This window comes from Maniola jurtina, chromosome 20 (assembly GCF_905333055.1).
Source record: "Maniola jurtina chromosome 20, ilManJurt1.1, whole genome shotgun sequence".
NCBI classification, from domain to species: Eukaryota; Metazoa; Arthropoda; class Insecta; order Lepidoptera; family Nymphalidae; genus Maniola; species Maniola jurtina.
This window is the reverse complement of record NC_060048.1, coordinates 9,973,873-9,993,633: the sequence shown is the minus strand read 5'-3', so window position 1 is coordinate 9,993,633 and position 19,761 is coordinate 9,973,873. Positions and strand designations below refer to the sequence as shown.

Below are 19,761 nucleotides of genomic sequence, written 5' to 3'. Positions count from 1 at the left end.
AGAGATCTATGCTTGGAATTCATCTTCGTGATCATCAAATCAGAAATGCGGGGATCCATAGAAGAACCAGAATAACCGGTTTACCAAGCTAGAAACAGGGCTCATAGTTCGAAAACCTTATAAAACGTCTGAAAGATACAAGCATAGGTGCACCAAAATCTGAAAAATATAATAACATGGTACTTATATTATGTATTAATTAACTTTCTATTTCATCGATTACCCAAAAAAATATTCCGGAACTACTTTCCATACATTTTACATTCCAAAGGACGAGAGAAATTATAGTATCGCGCGTTCATATGCAGAAGGGGCTTGCATTGAATCGAAATGAGCTCGGAAGAAAGTGAAATAGATACTTAATAATAATTTATTTGCTATTTGTCCTGGGGACATGGGATTTAATAAAACTATGAATACGTTGTATGACGTTCCTTTCACGGCTTTCCAAAATAAAATTACCATTTACGAAAAAAAATTACCTCTGAATGGCTGTTTTCTCAACTCGTTTTCATGTAAGCCCTGAACATCTATTGGAAAATATCAAAAATTTAAAATACCTGTTTCTTTACACACTTAGGCTATGTTTAACAAAAAACAGATAAGTATCTACTAGAAGAAAGCAAAAAGTATTTTGCTTGTACAAACCCTTTTGAATTATAATTTATTATCGTTGGAGGTCGTTGGTGATGACCTCCAAAAATACCTCCTTAGCTACCATCACATTGATTGGGTTATACAGGGCTATATACATATAGAACCGCCCATCTAATACATTCCTTATTAAACTTAAACTTGTTTACTTAATCGAATTGATTGTTGATGTCGATATAAAATTCTAGGTTTCTAGTGGTTACAAAAGGTATTCTTTTCAGTTGCAAAATGCAACAATTTACTTATTAATGGCAAAGTAGCCAAAACAAATGGCAAACACCGCCAGTAATCTCAATAATCTGTGATCACGACAAAGCAAACTGTCCCTACCCGTTTCTGAACGTGGTTCCATATTCAAACACCACCACCACCCACCACAGATCACCGTTCGGTGATTCAGACGCAGTTACCTACTGCAACTGTACGTGCGTTGCTACCGCGAGTGTTGTGACAGTGATGCGAACGTGTGTACACAGCCTTACTTTGTGAGCCTACGTGTGGAGTAGCCGTATTAAAATGAACGGTGAGTTCCAAATTTGAAATTATTTTTTCCCAATTTCAAAAAGGCTTGTATCAAAATATTACGTAAAAAAATACCTTGATTATTTGAGTGGAAACAATTTTTTTTATCTTATAAAATTTAAATTTAGAACGGCAAAAAAAATACTAGCTCACATTTTTTTGAACGGTTCAAGGGTTGCTTGTAATGAGTTCAATTATGCAATTGTATGGGGTGTTTATTATTACTTATTCGAAAATGAATTTCCAAGGAGCCGATAGTAAATATCCGCATAGTCGCTGGGATTGTTCTTTGCCCGGACTATTTTCGCATCATCTCAAGTAGGTAACTACTTATTAGGAAAATTTACTTTTTTTTATTAAACAAAAAGTTATTTTTTTTTGGACTTAATCGGTAAATATGTACTAGGTATAATAAATACTCGCATGTCTCTAGGTATCACTAGATTCATAAAAAGTGCTATCTTTTATCCGTCTTCACGGCAAAATCATGCAAAAATAAAAACCGTTAGTGGTTATCAGTGCGTTCAGCGTGGTACAGATTTTTACTATAAAAAACCTGTCAAGTGCGAGCCAGACTTGCGTGCCGAGGGATCCGTAGCTTGGAAGGACACGTATAATTATTAGAAGTATCTATTTAATCGCCTCAAATAGAAATGTAATCTGACGCTACAAATTAACAATTCTATGTTAAAAAAATTATTATAATAGTCAATTGTACATTTGCCAAATAGGAAAAAAGTTTTATGAGTAAGGTTCATACCTAAAACGTGCATAACTAATGCAATTTAGAAGCTTTAATCTAAGCTAATTTTTTAAAAAGTTTGTTGTAGGGGTAATCTTTGGAACTATTGAGCTGATTTTGAAAATTCGTTCACCAGTAGAAAGCTACATTATTCCCGAGTAACGTAATATTTTATTTTCAAAAAAATTAGAGATTCCTACGAAAATTGCAATAAGTTACACGTGCGAAGCCGGGGTGGGTCGCTATATTCTTAGATTAAACGTTCAATATTTTTAATACTTAGTAAAACCTCATAACATTTTCTCGCGTAATATTTTACCACATTGTGTCAAACATCTTTTTTCACGGATAGCAATGCAAAATGACTAACCAGATTTTCAATAGATTTTCAAGTGGCGGATCAACAAATTCTGAAAAGCTGTAAACGCATAAAAGCGATAGCTGTTCCTCTATTATTATATTAAATACATATTTAAAGGCGGCGATAATCACTAGACATCACTTAGCCTGCTCGTTTGCTTCCTCTGTAAAAGAAAAATAAAATATTTTTCTCAGAAACTTTCTTTTTTTAATGAACTTTTTTATATTAGTGCTCCAGTTTCTAACTTCGAGATGAGTAAACAACAGGTTCCAAAGGAAACCACCGCATTAATAAGCGGTACATCGGCGACAACCAGACCAGCGGAGCTCGTTTGTTTAGTTACTTGTACTTTTTGCTGTCAAAACGGTTTCTATTTACTTGTTAGTTGTGTTGTTAGCGGTACCCAACCTATTTACTACCTACTGGGACAGTTGCAAAACGCGGTCACAATCAATCTTCTAAATACACAAGTGTAAATCAAAAATTTATAACACCCCCGACAAGTGAAGGTTACAGTAACTAGAAAAGAGCTGATAACTTTCAAACGGCTGAACCGATTTTCTTGGACTAAACCACTCTCGATCAAGAGACCTTGCAAACAAAAAAAACTAAATTAAAATCTGTTCATTAGTTTAGGAGCTACGATGCCCCAGACAGATACACAGATACACACGTCAAACTTATGACACCCCTCTTTTTGGTTCGGGGGTTAATGAACGGAAAAGCCGACTGACTGCTCTATCAACACACACAGCTGAAACTATTGGGTGGATCGGGCTGAAATACATATATAATGATGTACTACATACCTACACTTAGAAAGGTTTTTGAAAATCGTAGGCATCAGCTAGTAGGAAATAAACCTTTTTATACCTATCGGTATGTACATACTACGCAATGCATTGAGATTACATGAATCAAACATACAGAACTAAACTGCAATCGAGTACATTACAAAATATGAGCAATTAACAATGGACTACCTAAGTACTAAATATTTTTCCCTCTCAGGTTATTTTGCAATCTGTATGAGACTATACGGATATTGTATGTTGTAACTTTATCAAGTTAATACCTAAGCGTTGATAGCTAGTTGGTAAAGACTCGGTCTCTTATTTGAGGGTTCGCTGTTCGATCCCAGGCGCAGTTAAATGCCTTTTAAGCAATTAAATATCACAGTTTACTCCTAACCTAGAAAATATCGCGAGAAAACCTCCATAGAGTTCTCAATCCACACCGAGTAACTAAATACATTTTGACCGGAATATCAAGACTTATTACATATACCTAGTTACTTCATTAGAAAAAAAACTTTGGAAGAGTGCAAATCAGAACTTCACAATCGTTTTGGAAGAGCCTTAATATTTGTAGACCATCTTGATTTTGTTTAAGTAGGTATAACTACTTAAGTCTAAATTCATATAGTCTGCAAACTTTTATCACACTCACAAAGAGAGGTTTTAACGGTCAGTAAGTAATACTTACTTAATCAATAAAATCTGATACAGCGTGCTTTATAATTTAATAGTACAGTTTCTATAATAATAGGAAAAAACATTTCGTAAGCGCAAGCCGAGTGGAACTCTCGTGCTATAGAAAATTATATAGTTTATATAGACGGAACCGATTACCATATCGACTGCAGGGTCCAATTGAAAGCATAGCGTTTATACCATGTCCATACTTGAGGTGTTTGCGAGCGGTTTTCTTTTAAATTTCTCTTTCTCTAACTATTCTTGTGACTAATGTCTATGTTAACTGCCGTCTTTGTAATGACTAAATATGTAAATATGTAAATAATTTATTTTCATTTGACATACCCTCCGCTTCTGTATGCAAAAAAAAATTAAGAGTATGTTCTCTAATCTCTATAGTTTCAATCAATTATAACAAAATACTATTTTAAGTTTAAAATTGTCTTACTCGCACATTATCATTAAGTAATTTAATGCATACAAAATTCAAACTTAGTCTGTAGTTATCTCTTATCATTAGTTAGTTAGGTCTAAAATTCGTTAAAATATGCGACTGATAGCTGGGGGAGTCCAATTTGTATGAGTTCCACACGATTTTCAAAATGGCCACCAACAGAAGATAATGAAAATAGCTTATCCATTCAAGACTAGGATCTTGGCAGGACCACACTTCAGTGATGAAGGAATGATCGCACAAAGAGACAAAGCTCCATATTGTTTCAACTCGATCCCCAGTGTTATTTAAACTACTAATTGTTACAGCTTCATCGAAAACGATTTTTGTGTGGAAGAGCCCATATCTAAGTATTTAAGTAGATACCTAGTAATTTTATTCAATGGATAGAGAGAAATATACGTTAATAGGAATTCGGAAGTTAGAAATTTAAACGAAAAAAGTCCTAGGTAGAGCTTCAGGGAGCATTTAATTAGATAATACAAGTGTAAATTAAAAATTTACAACACCCCCGACAAGTCAAGTTTACAGTAACTTGAAAAGAGCTGATAACTTTTAAACGTCTGAACCGATTTTCTTGGATTATGGCTAAGAACACTCCCGATCAAGCCACCTTTCAAACAAAAAAAAAAACTAAATTCAAATCGAACTAAATTCAAATTTAGGAGCTACGATGCCACAGACAGATACACAGATACACACGTCAAACATACAAACTTATAACACCCCTCTTTTCGGGTCGGGGGTTAAAAATTAGAGCTATTTTTAGTAGAGTTACCCTACGTGATGGCATAATCTGACGGCATGTAATTCACCTTTCAGAAAAACTAAGGCTTTTGTAGATAATACCTAGTAAGCAATTTAATTCAATGGATAGAGAGAAATATACGTAAATAGGGACTTGGAAGTTGGAAATTAAAACACCGCGAAAAAAGTCCTACATGTAGAACTTCACATCAAACTTCACATTTAATTAGAAAATTAGAGGTATTTTAGAAGGTCTACCTACATAATGGCACATTCTGACGGCATGTAATTCGCCTTTCAGAAAAACTATGGGCTTTCCCTCTCGTGGGAAAACACAACAAAGAAAAGCAAACCCACCCTTGAATGGAGTTTTTCCTCCTCTATGCTTTTCATTGTCATTCATTGCCTACGATTCATTGCCCTTCCGCATTATACATGTCCACCGCTTTCTAATCACATGGGAAAGGGAGTCAGAAGCCACTGGGGGCAAATTGGTGCACTTTGTCAATTCACTTTAGTAAACTGGTTACGTCATGAAAATTATTTTCTTTCATATATTTTACTAGCTGGTGCCCACGACTTCTTCTGCGTGGATTTAGGTTTTTCAAAATCCCGTGGGAACTCTTTATTATCCGGGATAAAAAGTAGCCTATGTCCTAATCCAGGATATTATCTATCTTTATTTCAAATTTCAGTCAAATCCGTTTAGTAGTTTTTGCGTGAAAGAATTACAAACATACACACATACATACACACACATATACATACACACAAATTTTAGCCATTAATATTAGTGTGATAGTGTGATGCAAAGGTGTTCAGACATTTTTTTCTGATAAGTTGTTTACCGATGCAACTTTTTTTTATTGTGATAACCAGGGACAGAAGTCTGTAGAAAACTGTAGAGGGAGTATTTTCTCGGAGGGAATTAAGTAATCGTAAGAAAAAGTTTTTTGCCTAGAAAATTATCTGTGTTTTCTTGAACACGTCTGCCTTCCGCTCTGCTTCAGTGGAAATGCAACCTTTCATAACTTTACCTAATTATAAAGGGTTGAGCAGCCTATATATCTACATATTTTTAAAGAAATTGGATTTTAATACTTGAATCACAAAACGTTTAGTTCAGAGATTATAGAGAACCTTTATAATTTGCTATGTACAATTCTATTAGATACACATCTTTATTTAAAGTCAAATCATTTATTCAAAATAGGTAGGTACAATTGTACATTTTTTGATTGTCAATTGTTGGATTTGTAAGATAATGATGACTGGCAAACAAAAGCTATGAGGCTACAAGGATTCCAAACGCGCCCCGGTCTGAGAAAAGCCCACAATTCTTGCAGTGTAATTTGTCATTTTGTCGTAATATATAGGCAATGCAAACGATCTATTTTCACTTTTACGGTGGACGAACAGCGTGTGTGCAAAACATCAAATCTAAGCCCAGTATGAATTATATCGATGTTAATCAGAGCGGATGAAACAGTGTTTTCGGTAAGCGATCATAATTAACTTTCTCCTAAGAAAGTGCTGTACCCAAATTGGTACTGTTTTGTAATACTTGCGTATACTTTATGGAGGTCTTATTGATATCTAAATTTGGAGCGCAACGTGCTAAATTGTTCTAAAAAGTTTATGTCATTTTTAATTGATTTGTTATTGATGTTATGTAACAGAATGCCTGTTTGGCGTTAGCATTGTTATGCATTTTTATGTTGGAGGGTATTCTATTATTTTAACGATCCATGTTCGTTTGCGCGTTCATTTGTTCCTTCGTAACTTTGAAACTAGGAACTGAAAAATTGACAAATGTTTATTGACTTTGTGTTAGCGGTCTATTTGTCATCTAGGCTATGTGGCGTCTTAATAAATTAAATATGGCGGTCAAGACAAGCTCTAGAATGGTCTAACAATGCAAAGTCCTTTGCATCCCATTCGCAACTTGACCTGTGAACTTAACATCCAGTTTATCAACTTTCGTGACATGTAAGTTGCCTACTGTAGGTACCCAAGTTCATCAATACATTGAGGTCTATATTACCTACTAATCATTACCAAAAAAACTCTTTGCGCTTACATTCACCTGTCAATCAAGTTAGGTATGACTTTGCAACAACGTTCACAATGTTACGAGTATTTGCACTCGAGAATTTCTCTCGTTAGCCGTTACTTAATTAAATGTTTTCTTATTACAAACTTTTGTAGCCTGCTACTTAGAACTATAGATTGAGTTCAGTGCATTATAGTTAAAAATCTATTGTAATTTTTTTTTTTAAATTAGAAAAAAGTCAAAAACTAATTTTACATTCTTGGAAAGATCTAGGACACAAAACGAACCACTTATATCGCTAATAATGCATACAGTTATATCTTCGTTAGTTTGTACGACAAAGTTAGGCACAACACACACTTAACAGAGTAGAGTAGAGGGTATGGATAAAGGTAATTTTTGAGTGTCCTACTCTTGTTTTGTTGTCAATATAGGTATCTTACAATACTAAGTATTGTTTTTAACCCCCGACCAAAAAAGAGGGGTGTTATAAGTTTGACGTGTGTATCTGTGTATCTGTCTGTGGCATCGTAGCTCCTAAACTAATGAACTGATTTTAATTTAGTTTTTTTTGTTTGAAAGGTGGCTTGATCCAAGAAAATCGGTTCAGCCGTTTGAAAGTTATCAGCTCTTTTCTAGTTATTACTGTAACCTTCACTTGTCGGGGGCGTTATAAATTTTTAATTTACACTTGTGCACTATTAACATAATGAAAACAACAAGATTATGATTTTTCACAATATGATAAAGCTGAATTTTAGTTGTTGTCTTAAAACCTGGTTCTACTCCACTCCGCCTGTATGCGCTAGCCCTTAGTTAAAAGTGCAAAATGCGTTCTAAGGTTATAAATGCAAATGGCCTCTCTGTCTGTCTGTTAATGTTCAACCGATAAAATTTGATACAGAGACAGCTAGCATCCTGGAGCCTGAGATTTTTATCCCAGAAATTCAAAAAGTTTCTACGGGATTTAAAAAATCTAAATACACGCGGACGAAGTCATGGACATCATCTAGTGATAAATCAGACTATATAAATAAGTATATAACAGATCGGACTTCGTCTGTGATGGCGTTTGCTGGCGCGCGTACTGTGCTTGTTTGGAGTGTTTTTTTTTTGTTAAGAGTGGCTGGTTTTTGTGTTAGTTGGTGTTTTTTGGTGGTGGAATTGACTGGGAAGCGCTCTAAAGGGGCGCCGCGCGTATGTCGGCGGGCGCCGGCGCAGACGGAGTCCATACTTGTATAAATTCAATAACTTGAAAATATCACAAACTTGACATTGGCTAATCAGAGTAAAGCCAGATTTAAAGAAAAAAAAAATATAACAGATCACCTTGTTTACTATTCGCACCATTAATATTTAAGACCACTACACGATCTTTAGCGTTAGTTTGCTCAGAAAGTGCGTGCCAGATCGCAGTTTGACAGTTTTTGAGCTAATTTCTCAAAACGTTTAATCGGTAGCCGGTTCTATTCCGTCAATTTCTCACGTAAATCTTATACAATTTATAGATATAACCTCCTTGCATGGACAAATTGTTATTTTGTAATAAATTTCATGTTTCCTTTCCTTTATCGTTTTACTGACCGGGTTACCTATAATTTCTCACGAAATTCAAATTCAAAATATTTTTATTCAATTAGACTTTTACAAGTACTTTTGAATTGTCAAAAGCATATACCACTGGTTCGGAATACCGAGATGAAAAAGCAAGAAACTCGGCGGTTGCTCTTTTCAAAGATTTGATATACCTACCTACAATAAAGAAAGTAGTTCTTTTCGATTTAAGTAAAATACGTTGTATCTAGCCCATATGTAAAGAAATTGAACTTAGCGTCAGCTGCGCATGCAAAATCCGCTATGTAAGTATTTTTTTGAATTTTCGTTTTTGATTTCATTTTGTTTGGTTTAAAAAGGTGTGTGTACATGTAGAAACCCGTTATTTAGCATGTGTGCTACTTCAAGATATAATCTTTTTAGCTATGCGATTTTGATCTAAAAGTAAAGCATATTTTTCCAAAAAAAAAAAAAAAGTTTAAAAGGGTCTCCTGAGAATTTGTGATTTTCCACATAGCAGAATTTTCATGCGCAGTGACGATAGGTAATAAATAATAATTTATAGGCGTACCTATTAAAAATAGGCTACAAAAGGTGACACTGATGTGTATTACAAGACCTGTATTACAAGTTACAACTTCTAGGACATATTCAAGAATCCTGAAAAATAAACATCTATTATTTGTTGAGGTTTAGATGTTTGCTGATGGCAAGGCTCGTATGATTTTTTTTGATAATAACTCGGCCATTTTCGTTTTCTGAATAGCTTTCATAGTTCGATGCTCCACAAATTGATTCCCACGTTAATTGGTTACCATCACTGTCGTAATACATAACCACGATTACTTTGTTGTCACAAAAAGCTTGTGTAGTTGACATGCTGTGAGAATAGTTCCCATTAAAACATGTGTTTTGTGGTATTGTAAGTAATATAGCCAGGTATGCGTAGGTATCTACTTCTTAAATAGGTAATTTTGAAATCTACCATATACGAGTGATCATCATCATCATCAGCCTGTGGATCTCCACTGTTGGACATAGGCCTTCCCTATAGAGAGCCACCACACCCGGTCCTCAGCCTTCCTCATCCAGCCACTTCCCGCCAGCCGCTTTATATCGTCGGTCCATCGTGCTGGAGGGCGTCCCACACTACGTTTGCTTAAACGCGGTCTCCACTCAAGGACTTTCCGGCTCCAACGGGCATCGCCTCTACGACAGGCATGGCCTGCCCACTGCCACTTCAGCTTGCTAATAGTTTGGGCTATGTCTGTGACCTTGGTTCTCCTGCGGATCTCGTCATTTCGGATCTTATCCCTCAGGGGAAACTCCTAACATAGCTCTCTCCATGGCTCGCTGAGCAACTTTGAATTTGTGAACAAGGCCATTTGTCTGTGTCCACGTTTCACCACCATAGGTGAGAACGGGAAGGATATATACGAGTACTCACCTTCAAAATGAGCCGCAAAAGTTGTGCTAACTTAGAATAACCATGCTAATTTAAAATTGCCCGCCCTACTCCTGAATTTCCATGAGCACCTTGACAATGAATATACCTACCTAGTACCTACCTATAGGACAAGTGGGGCACTTTTTAAACTTTTTAACACGTTTTAAGGTAATTTTAAAATGTGTCAGTCTGTCAGATATAGTGAAGTTTTTTTTTAATTAAAATTACTTGTCTAACTCCTGAATTTCTATAGATTAGGTACATTATTTTAGAAGTAGGACACTTTTTTTTTTTAACATAGAATGTGTTTATTGAAGTTCTCACACCAAAAGTTTGAAACCCATATGTAAAACATTAGATTTACTCGTTTCCAAATAAGAACAAAAAACTTTAGATACATTGAAATTAAATAGACGTACAAATAATGACTTTGCCCACACTTTAACCGTTTTACATATCATCATTAAGTACCTACTTACGCAGACACTTATATTCAGATGAATACCTAATAACAGTTAAATTACCAATTCATAAGTAGATTAAGATCATTTGGACGCCTTCAATCCCATACGTATGTAGTTACCTTAATTGGTGTCTTAAAATACTATTAAGTACTTATCCGATATGCAACGTTATTAGTTACTAGCTGATGCCCACGACTTTGTCCGCTTTGGTTTTTGAAAATACCTTGAGAACTCTTTGATTTTCCAGGATAAAAAGTAGCCTATGTTACCATCGTTTCAACTATCTCTATGCCAAAAATCAAGTCGATTGGTTTCTTATTTAGTGCGTGAAGGAAGGACAAACCAAACAAACACACGTTTGCATTTAATGTCCGTGTTCATCATCCACGGGTCCTCCCGAGGGCTAGGGTTCGCGGTTAGGGCAAATTCCTTTCCACGGTTCCCATCCTCAACATCTCCTCGCCCGTTACCAAACTGGACAGGCGAGAAATTGGTGGGGCAGCCAGTGATTAGATGGGTGATGAAACACTCATCACCAACCACCCAGCACAACCACACCCTCCACTCCTGGGGCTGTGCCTCATGGGGGTACCAGCCAGGTAACCTCTCCGTGTGCCTGAGTGTTGCAGGTAACAGCAGCGCTTGCGCCGGTGTACCCTGGTAACATGGCAAACAATTCCAAATGCACCCTGTTTTGAAAAACCGGCCAAGTGCGAGTCAGACTCGCGCACTGAGGGTATTTTTTCCAACATATTGCACGATAAATAATAATCAATAACTATTATAGGTACATAAAAATACCTGCCAAATTTCATGATTCTAAGTCAAGGCGAAGTACCCTATAGGTTTCTTGACAGACACGACGGACGGACGGACGGATAGACAGACAGACAACAAAGTGATCCTATAAGGGTTCCGTTTTTCCTTTTGAGGTACGGAACCCAAAAAAAAGTCCACAACAAACTCAGCCGTCTATCGTCAGCCCGCAAGGCGGATGAGCCAGTAATAAATACATAATTACAAGTTGTTACACATCGTCATTCCGGCAGCAGCGATCGTTCATTACTATTCAGCGCCCGTGACCTTCGCATATACGCCATATACGGCCACTTTCCATGTTAACGTGATGCGGTTGCGATGAGCACTTTCTTCCTTACTTGAGGTCAATTTCCTAATATTCAATTTACAAGATAAAGTGCAACAGACCGAATACTCTCTACCGTATCAATTTAAAAATACCGGCCGTTCCGTACTCGGGTATTTTTTCCAACATTTCGCACGATAATTCTAAATCAAATTCATCAAAAACTATTATGCATAAAAATAAATTAAAATCTGTTACAGGTATAACCTCTAAATCATATGATACCCCACTTGGTAGGTATAGTTATCTTACTTAGAAAATTTAAACACATTTTTTTAGCGATGTAACCACAAATTCACTGTTTTCGGATTTATTCCTTTACTTGTGCTATAAGACTACCTACCTGCCAAATTTCATTATTCTAGGTCAACAGGAAGTACCCTATAGGTTTTCTTGACGGACACGACGGGCGGACAGACGGACAGACAGACAAGAAAGTGATCCTATCAGGGTTCCGTTTTTCCTTTTGAGGTACGGAACCCTAACTAGCGTAGGTATATCCTCAGCTTGCCCGCTTGAAATGTAGAATTTTTAGAAACCTTTTTTTATTCAAGTTATGCTAGATCTGTGTTCATCAGACCCTCTCCTAAGCCGGGTCTCCTCTCAAAATGAGTAGAATTTATGCCATAGTCCAACAGTAGACTTCACATACCGATAAAGAGCATCACGGAGAACTCCTAGGCATGCAGGTTTCCTCACGATGTTAAATATACGCCGCTAAAGCAAGTTATATTTAATTGCTTACAAGTTACAACGTATATAGATTAACTTAAAAAATTAGAGGTAGAGGCCCGGGATTGAGCTCCAGATGCACCGAATAGAGACAATTACTGCTTATTAAAAGTTACTTTACCTTATTCTATTCAAAAACTAGCTTATATCCTCAGCTTCGCCCACATGGGAAGATAGTTTTTAGTAAGCGCGGTTAAGAAATTAGGAACATTTAAGTTTTGATTACTTAAATGTTAGGTATAGTATTTTTTTAAATAAACATTGACGATATATCTACTTTAACAAAAGTTTTATAAGCTTAAAATATTTCGAGGAGATATATGAAGTAGTTATATGTAATACATAACATAGGTATTACTCTTTTGAGACAGCCTCTGTAAAAGTCTGTAAACTAACCCAAATTAGCAATAAAGATGATTGAATTGAATTGAAGCCGAATCGATAGGAGTTCTATTTATCGAGATCGTCGCAAAAGAAACGATAGTTCAAAGGAACATAACGTAACGGCTAGGTTTGTACCTATAGGTGTCCAGAATGAATTACAGCGTTACCACTTTGACCGGGCTGATATGCTGGTTACAGTAAATGCTAGACTTTCGTTTATCTCTAGACTAAAACAGCAAAATAAACAAACAAAAAATGTAGGAACCGCAAGCGCATAATCATTCTACTCGTATGTATAGAATTAATTTTATATTTTTTAATATATTGTTCCAGTCTGTTTATTGTATACTCTACATTAATATATTATGCTTAATATTCCGGGCGTTGGCATAGTTTTTTTTTTGCGTTAATTTGTTGGTCTACAAAATTTAGAACGCGTTGATGTCTAATAAATAAAACAAAGGGATCGTAGATAGTCCCTATACATTAGACATCAACGCGCAACAATGACGTTTTCCAATGAGAATTACCACTTCTTGTAATATTGTGAAAACTGATAAAGTTTGAATAATATACAAACATATCCGTACTAATTATATGTATATATTAATTATACTATTAAAAAATATTTTATTTAAGTAGGTATAGTTAGGTACATTTTTAGAACAGCTGTTTTCGGTCTGTATTGATATTGGTCGTAATATTGTAATTATTTATTTACGTCAGTCAACGTGGCCTAAGAAATGAAACACATAGAATACAACAAATAAAAAAGATCTTTAATTTACTATAAATTAATAATATAATCTGAATATAATAAAATAAAATATAAATCTTATATAAAAATAAATGTTTGTACGGTTGTGTTCTATAGGCGGTTAAACCGCTGATCAATTGTTATGAAACTTTGGTAGGGTGTTCTGAGGGCGCCCGAGATGGTTCCTGCACCAAAAAAACAAATCATCTATACTAATAAATAAAATTGGAGTGTCTGTCTGTAATTTCGAAATAACTACCTCATATTAAGCTCATATGGTTATTTGAACGATACCAACACTGAATCACACGTTTTTAAAATTTTTGTCTGTCTGTCTGTCTGTCTGTCTGTCTGTCTGTCTGTCTGTCTGTTTGAAAAGGCTAATCTTTGGAACGGCTGAACCGATTTTGACGGGATTTTCACAGACAAGTAGAGGATTGACCAGGGCGTAAAATAGGCTACTTTTTTAACCGACTTTCGAAAAGGGAGTTGTGTTTTTCTACCTATGTACACCGAAATCTCCGAGATTTCTGAACCGATTTGCGTAATTTTTTTTTAATCGATAGAGGAACTTTGTGACATTGTTTCATAAAAAAATTGGATTCCAACTCCTCAATCCTGATGCTGCAGGGGATCTGGCCAATCCACGCGGGCGAAGCTGCGGGCATCAGCTAGTGTTTAAATAAAAAAAATCATGTTTGTTTACGGCATTGCAACGCATGTCGGGTACAGCTAGTATGCTATAAATCACACTAATATTATAAAGGCGAAAGTTTGTATGTGTGTGTGTGTGTATGTTTGTTACTCCTTCACACAAAAACCACTGGACGGATTTGGCTGAAATTCGGAATGAAGATAGATAGTATCCTGGATTAGCACAGAGACTACTTTTTATCCCGGAAAACCAAAGAGTTTTCCCGGGATTTCGAAAAACCTAAATCCACGCGGACGAAGTCGTGGGCGTCAGCTAGTATAAACTAAAACACGTGACATAATTATTAAATTACCTTGGTGTGTTAATTCCTGTCATGCGTTTGATAATGATACTTGCCTATACTTTAGAAAAATAGAAAAATCCAGTAACCGACATACTGAAAGGAATTATAATATCATTCAACAAATATCCCGTTTTGATTTTTATTTGATTCAATTCTACTTACTGTTTAGTTCAGTCAGTTTTAATTTCGTAATTTTGCAATTTAATTTTCCTTCTTATGTTAAAACCGTAGCAAAATAAACAATCTGACTAAGTAGCGATTTCTCCTGTGTAATTATAGTTTTGCATATCGTTTCGTTTTAGCGCTCACATTCTTTATGACAACTTTATACTTACATTTTTATTTAAATATGAAAATTTAGACTATTATAAATAGCTGCTAGTTTTTCACGGGCCATCCGTTTAACCGATTTTGATGAGGTACAGATATAGCTTGCATTTATGTATTTGCAAATAATTTATTTCCAAAAAGATTAATAACTAAGTAAATTAATTTTGTAGATATAGAATAATACTTTGATAGATAAAATAAAGCGATGTACCTATTTTTTTAAGTATATACATATATATAATAAGTATAAGTATCAAAGTTTGTTATAGGGTTTGCAGTACATTTTTTTCAATCTATATTAGGTATGTAGATATAATCCTATTGTCTCAAATCGTCGGCTAATAATAACAGTACAATATGTCGTATCGTGTCTGTCAGTGCAACAACCCGAGATGAAATTTCCGAATAACACTTTTATTTTCATACTAATAAGGTACACTTTTGTTCACTCTCCCATGTTTCAGCGAGACGGTAAAAATGTAGCGAAGTTTTCTCGAATAGCTAGAGTGAAACGTGCCACGGTAGGTGAGCACTGCGCAGCGTACGAGATCACGGCATGTGCAATTTAGCTAAATCTGATATCAATTAGGACTATTCTATAATATAAAATATATTATATACATTTCTATATATAATACTAGAGGATGCCCGCGACTTCGTCCGCGTGGATTTAGGTTTTTAAAGATCCCGTAAGAACTGTTTTATTTTCCGGGATAAAAATTTGCCTATATCAATAACATGAACGCAAGCTGGTACCGAGGTAGGTAACAAATTTCATACAAATCGATCAAGCGGATGAGTATTTAGGAATCCCGCAGAAACTGTTTGTTTTTCCGTGATAAAAAGTAGCCTATGTCCTTCCCCGGAATGTATCCTAAGTCTGTACAAAATTTCATTAAAATCGGTTCAGTGATTGAGTCGTGAAAGCGTAGCAGACAGACAGACAGACAGACAGACAGATAGACAGACAGACACACTTTCGCATTTATAATATTAGTATGGATTGCTATGCTTGAATCGAAACTTCATCGAAACCTAGCCGGATATGCCAATGCTTAGGTCAGCAAGGTACCTACAGCTTACCGCCAAGTAGCGTAAACAGAGGAACAGCTAACGGATGCGTCTATTGGTTTCATAAACCACCTAACTGACTTTTATTAAAGTAACTAATAGCCGGTAGGTAGAATTCATTCTTCTGTTCGTACTATTACCTAAGCTTTAGCTAGTGTATTCGTCTAGGTAGACCTTAGCAGAAAATGAGTAGGTAAATATACAATTTTGAAAAACATTAAAAAAAGTAAGCAACTTGGAAAAATGTTCGCTACGATGAATTGGATTGACGGAAAATAAGTAGGTATAACGTAAGAATTACTAATTATACTCTACAAGTGTGTTGCTGTACATATGCGGTATATTTTCAAAATTTGTCAACGGAAATTGAAATTTTACTGTTCTCACTCATAAAGTTAATCGCTAAAAGTAAAAGTTTTTCCTATTGCTAAGTGTCCACTGGCAATAAAATTTTCAAAGTCGACTGTCATTGTCATGTCAATGTGAATTTCCGCTAGTTTTAGTTCCATGTTCTTAGATATAATGCGTACCAAATGAGATCTCTTTCGCCATTTTGACTTTATGTGTCAACTGTCATATCAAATGTACGATTTAAGTCCTTATTTTAAAGGTGAACCGTACTTTTGGCATGACAGTAGACACATAGAGCTACAAGTGTAAATTAAAAAATTTTAACACCCCCGACAAGTGAAGGTAACTATAAAAGAGCTGATAACTTTCGGCTGAACCGATTTTCTTGTATTATAGCTAAGAACACTCTCGATCAAGCCACCTTTTAAACAAAAAAATCGAAATTAAAATTGGTTCATTATTTTAGTAGCTACGGTGCCACAGACTGATACACAGATATGTCACGATCAAACTTATAACACCCGTCTTTTTGGGTCGGGGGTTAAAAATGACGAGTGAGATCTCATTTTTTACGGACTATAAGTACAAAACTTTACTGCAAGTGTTTAGGTATAGATAACACTTAAGCGATTTGCCAATAGTGTCCGACCGAAGCTTCGGATTGAAGTAAAATGGGCCGAAGTTTTGGTCGAAGCTGAAGGTTTCAAGCAATCGCTGAAACAGGACAAGATGATGAATTCGCGAGAGCGCAATAGAAGAGACGATTGCGGGCAGAGGGTGGTTTCCAAGTGTTATTATTTATGACAAGTCCAATAAGATCAGCCAACATAAATTTGAAAAAAAAAATAGATTTAATTGTAGCCAACTTGAACGGAATTTCTTAAGAGTTAATTAAATCTTTGACTCCAGCCAAAGGTTGTGTCGATAGGCGATTTTTCAGTTTCATCTTCGATCAGAAATCGTCCTTCGATCGGACACTATACTTGCCAAAAGACATTTAGCTAAAGTTTAGAACTATTGGTAACAGTTGTCCTTATATTCAGTTCCTTATTGACCCATAATAAATTACGAAACTAGTATACCTTAGAGTAAAATTGTTACACACTATTGCGGTTTGCCAACTTTACGCACGCCTTTATTTCTAACTAGCCGATGCCCGCGACTTCACCCGCGTGGATTTAAGTTTTTCTAAATCCTGTGGGAACTCTTTGATTTTCCGGGATAAAAAGTAGCCTATGTGCTAATCCAGGATATTATCTATCTCCATTCTGAATTTCAGCCAAATCCGTCCGGTGGTTTTTGCGTGAAAGAGTAACAAACATACACACACACACACACACACACACAAACACACATACAAACTTTCGCCTTTATAATATTAAGTGTGATGTGATACCTACCTATTTTGGATTAGATTACCAACATAACATTGGGCAATGGGCAAGCCCTATAACAATTACGAATTGTTATGGCGCTACGTGCTACCATATAAAATCATTTAAATTTATAGCACGTCCATACACGCAATCGTTAGAAAGTGACACCTCCATAATTATATGTACTTATAACTTTTCGACACCTTGTTGCTATTTCAAATAAGTCATAGATGCATTATGAAATACTAGATGATGGCCGCGACTCCAACCGCGTGGATTCAGGTTTTTTTTTTAAATCCCGTAGGAACTCTTTCCGGGATAAGAAGTAGCATATATCCGTCCCCGGGATGTAAACTAACTTTGTACCTTTCATTAAAATCGGTTTAGCGATTGGACCGTGAAAGCATAGCAGACAGACATACAGACAGGCAGACACACTTTCGCATTTATAATATTAGTATGGATGAATGTTCCACAGTATTTTCCTTAGACATATAGGTTTGATCACGATGTTTTCTTTCACAAAAAGATAAAATTAAATAATATCACTTGCCAGCAGGTCTGATTGCAGCCAACCGCTAAAAAAAATGTCTGGAAAACTCAAATATGCTTGCGGTGGATTTGCTGTTGAACCCAAGATGATTAAAGTTCAAATCCACCGCAAGCAGGTGAGATCTTCGTTAACTGATTGGGCCCATCTAGACCATCGTTGCTTAAATTCTAAACGTAAAAACTAAAGATTGACCATTTCACAGATTGCATGTGAAAAATCAGATGAAAAGCCTTTTCGTAATGTTTATGATTTCACACTTTACCATACCAGTAAAAAATCGCGAAGCAAAATCTAACAAAACTAAAATACTAAAATCGTATCGTGTAAACCAAAAAACCGCCCATGTTTTGTTAAACCACGAAATAAGCTTACAAGTTTAGCAAGAAACAGTTAAAATTATTTTGCTATAATCCGCCAACAGAAAAAATCTTCTAAAGATGATTCATGGTTTCTTGCTAAACATGAACTTCCGCAAAGTAACGCCTGATTCTATCCAATATCCAAGCTTACAAGTGTAAATTCAAAATTTATAACACCCTCGACAAGTGAAGGTAACTAGAAAAGAGCTGATAACTTTCAAACGGCTGAACCGATTTTCTTGGATTATAGCTAAGAACACTCTCGATCAAGCCACCTTTTAAACAAAAAAACTAAATTAAAATCGGTTCATTAGTTTAGGAGCTACGATGCCACAGACAGATTCACAGATACACACGTCAAACTTATAACACCCCTCTTTTGGGTCGGGGGTTAAAAATCATTAGTAGGTAAAATCTAGCAAAGTTTGAAAATATTACCTACCTATTTATAGCTACATATTATAACAGAAACATTTCACAGAAAGTGAACTTTCGCACTTACAAAAGTGCAAAAATACTGCACCCACTTATCTATAAATCTAAAAATCCGTAATTCAAGTTAGATTTTCACATCCGCTAAGTTATAATAGAATTATTATCGATCTCGATCAATATTTATGCAGATCGATACACAATATCGACGTCAATGGAAAACTGTAAACGAATATATAGAGCGGAACTGATCGCAGTCGAATCCGACGTTCCCACGACTTCGGCACGCTTTTTATTTTTATTCTAGAACTAAATAATACGCTATTATCAATAACCACAATTTTCTTGGAAAAAAGTAGAAATTTTACTGTATCCGTGTTGCGTAAACCAAACTTGTAGTTCAGTGAACGTAGACAGCGTGGCTAATTCTGTTGTAGGACACAATTAAACTGGACTAAATTATTCTTCTCGTATGTAAAAAAACCGACCAAGTGCGAGTCAGACTCACGCACTAAGAGTTCCGTACTCGGGTATTTTTTCCAACATTTTGCACGATAAATCAAAAACTGTTAAGTATACATAAAAATAAATAAAAATCTGTTTTAGAATGTACAGGTAAAGCCCTTTCATATGATACCCCACTTGGTACTTTGAAAATTGAAACATATTTTTTTAAATGTTGTAACCACAAATTCGCGGTTTTCAGAATTATTCCTGTACTTGAGCTATAAGACCTGCCTTTCATGATTCTAGGTCAACGGGAAGTACCCTATAGTTTTTCGCGACAGACACGACGGGCGG

General features: G+C 35.6%; 1 protein-coding gene across 1 annotated transcript in view; it reads left to right on the top strand.

The window, feature by feature from the left end:
• The first annotated feature begins 1,094 nt into the window (after nucleotides 1–1,094).
• The window catches only part of LOC123875663, a 24,857-nt gene continuing 6,190 nt past the window's right edge, over nucleotides 1,095–19,761 (top strand). Inside the window, exon 1 of the mRNA XM_045921632.1 lies at nucleotides 1,095–1,177. Coding sequence (XP_045777588.1) covers nucleotides 1,171–1,177 — 7 coding nt within the window. The 5' untranslated portion in view covers nucleotides 1,095–1,170. The remainder of the gene's footprint in view (nucleotides 1,178–19,761) is intronic.